This window comes from Meriones unguiculatus, chromosome 21, assembly GCF_030254825.1.
Source record: "Meriones unguiculatus strain TT.TT164.6M chromosome 21, Bangor_MerUng_6.1, whole genome shotgun sequence".
NCBI classification, from domain to species: Eukaryota; Metazoa; Chordata; class Mammalia; order Rodentia; family Muridae; genus Meriones; species Meriones unguiculatus.
The window spans coordinates 38,582,130-38,590,308 of record NC_083368.1 but is presented as its reverse complement, the minus strand read 5'-3'; the positions used below and the strand labels follow the sequence as shown (position 1 = coordinate 38,590,308).

The following is an 8,179-nucleotide window of genomic DNA, read 5'->3' as shown; positions in this document are numbered from 1 at the left end:
CTATAGTTTTGTAGGAAATAACGCAACTTCTCTGAGGTAATTCCACTGAATTTAAACTCATTCCCTATTAAGTTCCTAGGCACAGGAATGAAACAGAACAACGTTTTCACTATTTGAAATGCTCACAGCTGGAAGCAGCTCAAAACTTTGGACTCTAGACATGCAACTTGTTACCTTGTATGGGAAAGTGAGCAAATTAACTCAAGAGGAAACTAGGCTGGAGAAATCTGATCCATTTAGACGCCCAAAGCTCTAGATCCTACGGGTCAGGAACTCAATGAGCACCCACACTGCCGTTACCTAGGGCGGAATTCACCTCCGCTGGGTAACATGCCCACAACCAGTCTTTTAAAAAACATATGTAAACGATTCCAGTTTTACTAATAACTTTATTTAAATAAGACACAGGAACTTCTATACTGAAAAAAATACAAAACAGAAGCCACACATTTCTCGTGTAAAGCCATATTATATAACTTGAATACTGTTCAGCGCAGTGGCTAAAATTAAACAGTACATCTATGTACAAAATTTAAACAGTTTCTGACAAGTTTCTACAGCTGGATGTAGGATACATTTGAGCTCAACAACTTCTGGGAAATTTACATGGCGAAGCATAATCTTTAACACATTTGGTTCAAAACTTTAATATATGCTAAAAACAAATGTACAACACAATATTTAGTTTCTCATGAGAAAATAAAGCACATCACTATAAATATCATACATGGATTTCATCACCAAAAAAGCATATTCAGTCCATCTTTGTGAAATTGATAATGATACTATCGCATCTTACTTAAGACAAAAGCAGAGCATACGATCAACACATCATGTAATGCTAAACCAGGTATCAGAAGTTAAATGGAGCTCATATTTATCTTACGGAACTAGTATTGTTCTCCCTTTAACCATAATCTACAAAATATAGTATTTTCATCAAGGCCTGAGATTATTAGGGTTAAAGGTGTCTGCTGCTGAAAAGATTGTTTTAAAAGGTTCCCCTGTGTAAATGGCAAAAGTAAACTGAGTCCTTTTCTCCATGACAGTCTCCTATAACACTGACTAAAGGAGCCAGAATGCACCTTCAGGAGAGAATATTACTGCAAACTTTGGTGGAAAGGAGAGAACTGAGGTGACAAAATAACACACAAAATACACACACACACACACATATGCATGCGCACATGTACGCACACACACGCACAGCATTTTGTAAAAATTAAAATGGTGTCGCTTTATCAGCTCATCCTTCTCCAAACTCCTTAGGAGAGTCAAAACAAAGAAAAACTCAGGAATGATCTAAGGAAACCAGAACACTAACTGTAGGCAACTTGCTCCCCTAATTCTAAAAACAAATGTGCCACACATTTTCGGTGGAGATGAGAGAACTCTAGGCTCCAACTGAACCGAAAGCAATGGAATACAAATACAAAAGCTTCCCTTTACTTTTGCATAAGCGCTGTGCTGCAGAAAACAATGTCTGCCAGTCAGGCTCTCCAACTGACAAGTCAGGAATCTCTAGGGCTTTCTTCACACTTTGTGGAGAACTTGTGTCAAGTCTGCAAGTTCAAGGCTATTTACTTGGGGCTCTCGTTCCACTCCACACATTCCAAGTCTTAACAAAATTATTCATGATAGTGTTATCTGAGGCTTAAATGAGACAGCTTTAAGCTATTGCTCTTGTAAGTCAACAAGAAATCTGCTTGCTTATGCTGCATTGGTTCTGAGACATACACATTCTCTACATGAATGCAACTCATTTAGCAAATACTTGAGGAAAACAGTAACCAAAATGTCTCACTTTTTAACCATCAAATTAGAATTTTCTAAAGTGAAGCTAAACATAAATATGTCTTTAGATAAAAATAGTAGCAATTATGACCCTGCTGGTCAATATAAACAAAATCCTTAATTATTTATTCCTGCAAAACTTCACTTGCTTTGAAATCAAACCCAGCCATTCTTGCATTTAAATTTCATCACACACAATGTGGAATGTTTATGTACAATTTACTACTGAAGCTTTATTTGCAACACTGTAACAGTCATTAACTGAGCAACACCTAACTTTAAAAAAAAAAAAAGCCACATTTATACATGTTGAAACAGTGAATGCAACAGTTGTTCTACTGGTAACCAAACGACAAAAGTGATGTCACACACCACAGATTTGCTGGTTCTCATGTTCCCCATGTCCAGGATTACCATCTCCTAGGAATGAATGCACTTCTTATCCTAATGTGGAATGGAATGAAGAAAGGGAAATGCATAAAATAAGAAAAGGCAAAAGAGTGATGTTCTCTCTTTAGCTTTGTAGCTGTGAAATATTTAATATCCCAATATGACATACATTCCAAGTTACCTGAGTTTAGACTTCAACTGAAGTACCTGAAGCTAGGCCATAGGGTGGGCACTGTGCAACTGTTGTGGCCATTTTATTTTTTGCATTGTATGTATTATAGAAGTTAGAAACAAACACCTGGATCAATTGTAAACATAATCCTGAAGTACAGTATTTTCCATAGGACAAAACACAGCAAGACATTTTCTACTTAGACAGGCAACTTTTTGAAATAGAGCTTATTCATACTGAAAATTTTGGAACAAAACACAGGACACAGTACTAATCTGTCAGACATACTATGAAATGCATAGTCTCCACTTAAATGCTGAATGACACACATTTTGCAAGCATTACTGCTTTCCACAAAAACTGCTGAATAGGAGTCAGTCCCTGCCAAGATCAGTGTTAATAGCTATTTTATGATGCTAAGTATTTTGCTGTTGTTGATGGTGTTCAGAAAGTTTGTCACTCCATGCAGAAGATGTCTGAGATCTCATTCCCAATCCATGGAACGTGGGTGGAGGCCAGCTCCCCCTCTGCTTTAGATCATCACATAGTTCTGAGTGGAGATGTGCTCCTCCGCCTGCAGATCCTGTAGGAGCTGCTGCTGCTGAGATGGCTGCTGGACAGAGGTCTCCAGGGAGTCTGCTGTGCTGGTGTCATCAGAAAGAGACGTGAAGGAAACCCGGGAAGAGAGCTGCTCTACGGTTAGTGTTGCCAGGGCTGAGCTCTGGCCAGAGTTTGGAGAGTTCTTGAGCATCAGGTCAGAGGCAGGCAAGAGAGGGCCTAGAAGTTTCACAGGACAGAAAGCTGATCCGGTTGGGATGAAATTAACCTTGTTTTTGTCAGGGCATGAAAAGAGAGGGGCTGAGATAGGCTGACGAGACCTAAAACCATAAATCAAAATTAGTTTCAAATCACTGTGAAGCTAAGCACTTTGTGAATAAACTGCAATTCTCTAAAACAGCCTGGCTGTGAATGACGGGAATGGGGTGACGCACACAGAGGGGACATCTTCCATAGCCCAGGTCAGAGCAGAGACCCTGCATGTCTAGAGACCCTGCATGTCTAGAGACCCTGCATGTCTAGAGACCCTGCATGTCTAGAGACCCTGCATGTCTAGGGACCCTGCATGTCTAGGGACCCTGCATGTCTAGGGACCCTGCATGTCTAGAGACCCTGCATGTCTAGAGACCCTGCATGTCTAGAGACCCTGCATGTCTAGAGACCCTGCATGTCTAGGGAGTTGAAATGATATTTAAAGAAAAAAATCAACTTTCAAAAGGGCCTGGCAAATTTTTAGAGATCTTTAGTTTGCTTTCAATCATTGAGGAGTATAAAAGAATTTGATACTTTACTTGAGTACTTTACACATTCAGAATAAACTTTGTTATTAAATATACAGATAGATGCTATTTATCATTTTTTAATTTTAAGCATTTTCAACTTTTTCTGCATCTTTAGATAATTTCTATCAATACAGATGGAGAAAAATGTTCTCTGTGGTCTCTCAGTCAGCCAAAAGACTATTCTTTATTCCCCCGAGGCCCATTCTCCAACCTAAAGCAACAACTAACTTCTGCACAGTTTCCGTTCCCGTCTAGCCCGCAAGAGGAGCACTCGACATCTGGTACCCACAGGGACAAAACACAAAGAATCACATAATCACCTTCTGAGTGATTCTAGATGCCCAAGGTTTACAGCATGGAGCTCTTTCCAATTTAAGTTCTAACCTGGTTCATATTGAAATTGTAAGATAAAAAGGACAGAAAACATGAATAAACAACCTAAATATGCCTACAGAGAAGGAGACCACTTTCCTTTGACTTGCACAATCAGACTGTCTGTACGTTCCTTGTGCATGGTCATTGACCTTGCTCCTAAATGTATTTCTGTCAGCAAGATTAAAAATGGATTTTTTCAAAAAAAGAAAATGAAAGGAGAAAAGAAGAGTGAGAATGCAAAGAGAAAGAAAGAAGGAAAGAAAAGAGTAAAGAAGGAGGAAAGAGAGTTGGAAGGGAGAAAGGAAAAAGGAGGGGAAGGAGGGGCAAAGAGGAGAGGAATGGGAGACATTTCAGCAGCCACAGTAAATTCCTAAGTTTTCTGTACTGGCTTATACATTTCTAGCACCCTCCAATCCTCATTCTAGGATCTTTTGTCTATTCAAATTTCTTTTCTTAATTTGCTTTTGAAACGAGTAGCTGGATAGAATAGTTGATTCATCTGTAATCAACACCTCACCAAAAAGCTTCAGATCCCAGCTGACAGAGAAGACATTACTTACGCCATTTCCTCAAAGACTTTCACTCGCTCACATCCCTCTGGGGGCTCCCGTTTGAACATGTAGCTGTTGTTAGGTTTGGGAGATGAAGCATACTTGGGTAACGGTGAGCTACTCCCACTGTCTGTAAATTTAAAGCAGTTAAATTAACTAGGAGTTCACAGTGCTTTTAAATTAAACTTGATTTCCAAGCAGCCCCTTTCATTCACTACAAAGCCTCTTGTCACTGCATGGGTATTTCTAACAGCCTTGTGTAGTAAATTTTTTAAATAAAAACTTAAATGCAACAGTAATCTGCCATACTTCAGAATATAAAAGGATGAAATGTTTGTAAAAAAAAAAAAAAAAAAAGGACGAAATGTTAGTCCAGAAAACTTTGTTTGGGAAAATCACAGTTGTAGTCTGAAAAAAAAAATGTAAATGAATGCAGTAATATGCATTAATCATACAGAAGAATTACAAAATCATAATAATGGAGGACGTTCTCTGTATGATTTCTCCCTGTCCAACCAATCTTATTTTATTTGTATAGTAATAACTTTTATTACAAAAGTTCCTAATAGAAATGATACTTTTAAAATAAGAATAATAACCATTCATGGCAAAACAAGTTTACAACATGTCTTCCATCTTCCCATAATAATGTTTAAAAAGGTAATTTGCCCAGAATTTTGTCTTTAAAGTCTACAAAAGGTCTGTTTCAACACAGCTTGCATTTTAGCCACTAACAACATGAAAAATCAAAAAACATAGCTACCTAACATGTTTTCTTCATATTTTTTGACCCAAAACAAAATGGTCTATTCATAAAAAGCTACAAAAGCTATGTGCAACTTCTTTTCCTTTCTGGCAAAAATGGCTGGAAATCCAACACCACTAAGATGTATCATTATCTTTGTAAGATGGCAAATGGTAAATTCAATAACAGATCTGCATAATAGTCCTATTTACCTAAGTTCTGATTTTTGCAAACCAATTCTTACTGCTAAAATAGTAAGTACATAATCAATTGAGATGTGTCATTTTCATGAATTTTGAAAAATGGTGTTAACAAATTACAGTAAAATTTTGGTGACTTGAATTAGTTTAGGATTAAAAAAGTCTAGCATTCAAAAACTGAGTAAGATGAACATATTTTTTATCAACAATGAGGTACACAATGCATGCTTAGAAAGTATGAACATTAATACTTTATTTTGTGAATATTTCACATGTTAGTCTTGGGAATGCAGACCTATGCTTTTGTTTGAAAGTGGATGTCTCTCTAGTTGGGAAATAACCTTGAAATAGTAAGAGCACACACTACTAAACTACAAAAGCTCACAGTTTATCATTATTAGACATATCTTTACAGAATATGTATAGAATGAACTCTTGGAAGGTAGTAAATCATAGAATGAAGTTTAGTTGTTTTTTTTTATAGACTTCAAATTTAATGATTTTCTTAGACTCAAATTTTACCTATTTCTTATTTAATCACACAGAAGAAAGGAAGAGATCTTTTGTCTCGGCTGATGCAATACACTCAGAAATCTGAGCTTCATGCTGTCTCTGACTAAAATTAAACTATTAGGACTGGTCAACTACTAAGCTGGTGTGTATGAGGCCTTGAGTTCCTCTCACAACCGCACCACACTTTACTATCCAAATAACAGGTGCTCCATGAAAGAAATGCATGCATTCAAGAGTACAGATGGGTGAATAGGGGATGCATCATGGAGATTACTGGTAGGCATAATGTAAAAGACTAAAAAGTACTCAAAAAAACTTACAGAAAGGTCTCTCTTAATGGTGGATAGCCCACCATTAAGTGGAATCAAATTAAACCCATGACTTTGATACCTTTAACAAGTCTTTCATGCCATTAATTGGGGTGTAACTACACAGTAATCAAGGACCCACTCTATTATCATGCAAGAAATATCACATTGGCCTCAATTACATAATCAAGCCTACTACACAATTTCTCTTCACAATTTTATTATAATTTCAAAGGACTTCCCCCCAAATTGAAACTGGTCATGGTCTAGATAACCTGAAAATGAAATTTTTTTTTCTGCCAGTACTGTAAAATAAATTATTGTTTTGTCCTGAAATTTTTTTCTTCTAGTTTCAGAGGTAGTATGTTTTTGTTTTAAAACATATTCACCTAAACATTTCTGTTCTTTCTTTTTTAGTGTGGGTATTAATGCTAAAAACAAACAAAAATATGCTCATTGCTATACATCACTTTGCTTTTTCAATAAAAATCATCTGGCTGTATATGAGTATTTACATCTAATAGTTTGTGATCTGAAAAGACATTATAAAGAATTATAAACAAAGACTTATAAACAAATACTTGGTAAAAATTAAATATATTAAGTTAGCATACAATTTAATTGCTTATTTTATTATTATAAATCATACTTATGCATGAACTATACTAACATCAAATACAAGTAACCTCCCAAACATTTTCAAAAGAGTTAAAGCTTAGAAAAATTTAAATTATTAAAATTTGGAATTCTTTACAGAAAAGTATTCATTAAACCATTATCTTTCAGAAATGACTTTAATATATCATATACTAAATTCTATGACCCACAAGCCCCATAAAAAAGTACCTCACATGGCTGTTGAGTCACGTACGTAGTAGTAGTACGTAGACATCTGTAGTAGTTCTACTGTAGCCCTAAGTCTTTACATACATTTTAGATTATCAAATAAACTTAATTTTCAAGCAAACAATAAGAAATTATGTTTTTGTTTTGTTTTGCAAGATACTGGGACTTGAATGTAGGGCCATAACATGCTAGATAAGTGTTCTACCACTGAGCTATACTCCTAGCCCAAGTTTGTAACCCTAGTGTACAGATTCATTATAAGCATTTTCAATTTCAAAGTTCACATTTCTCAAAGGAGCCTGGCTTTTTATTTTCCCCTTTTGGAAAAGCTTCCAAGTGCATCTGAAGTGCAGGCAAATGTGGGGAATGAGTGTTAAAAGAAACAGGAATTCTAGTTTGAAATCAGACTGCCTGACTCTTACCTGTGCCTGCTTACATGGCCATAGTATTGGTTCATCTCTGGCTTTTGGTCCATAAAATAGAAAAGACTACTGAAACACAGCCATGCTGAAATGTAATGTAAAAGACTAAAAAGTAGTCAAAAAAACTTACAGAAAGGTCTCAAGAATACCAACATTAACAAATCCCTAATCTGCAAATTTAAAACAAGTAAACCATTCCAAAATTGACTATTCCATTCTTTCAAGCAGAAGTAAATAAAGTAAGTGTTGTTTTAAATAGATCGACCCACACTAATGCTATTCAATTACATAAAGATAATCCTATTTCTTGAAAGGAAGCAAGGTTATCTTGTGTGTGTGTGTGCCTGAGTGGCAGTGTACAGGTGCATCTGAGAGAATGTGCCCAGAGAAGCCACAGAGGAACCTGAGGTTATGTGTTGACAAGAGGAGGCTGGCTGGACAGTGACACTCAAGGACCTCCCTGTCTCTACCTCTCCAGTACTGAGATTACAAGATACACAGTTGTGCTAGGTTTTGTTTTTGT

General features: G+C 36.4%; 1 protein-coding gene across 3 annotated transcripts in view; it reads right to left on the bottom strand.

The window, feature by feature from the left end:
- Positions 1-369: 369 nt before the first annotated feature.
- Glcci1 (glucocorticoid induced 1) overlaps positions 370-8,179 on the bottom strand; it is a 74,212-nt gene continuing 66,402 nt past the window's right edge. For all 3 annotated transcript variants that reach the window (XM_060374130.1, XM_060374131.1, XM_060374132.1), the window contains exons 7-8: positions 4,632-4,752; positions 370-3,234 (exon numbers count right to left, since the gene is read on the bottom strand). In XM_060374130.1, the coding sequence (XP_060230113.1) occupies positions 2,889-3,234; positions 4,632-4,752 (467 nt within the window). In that variant the 3' untranslated portion in view covers positions 370-2,888. The remainder of the gene's footprint in view (positions 3,235-4,631; positions 4,753-8,179) is intronic.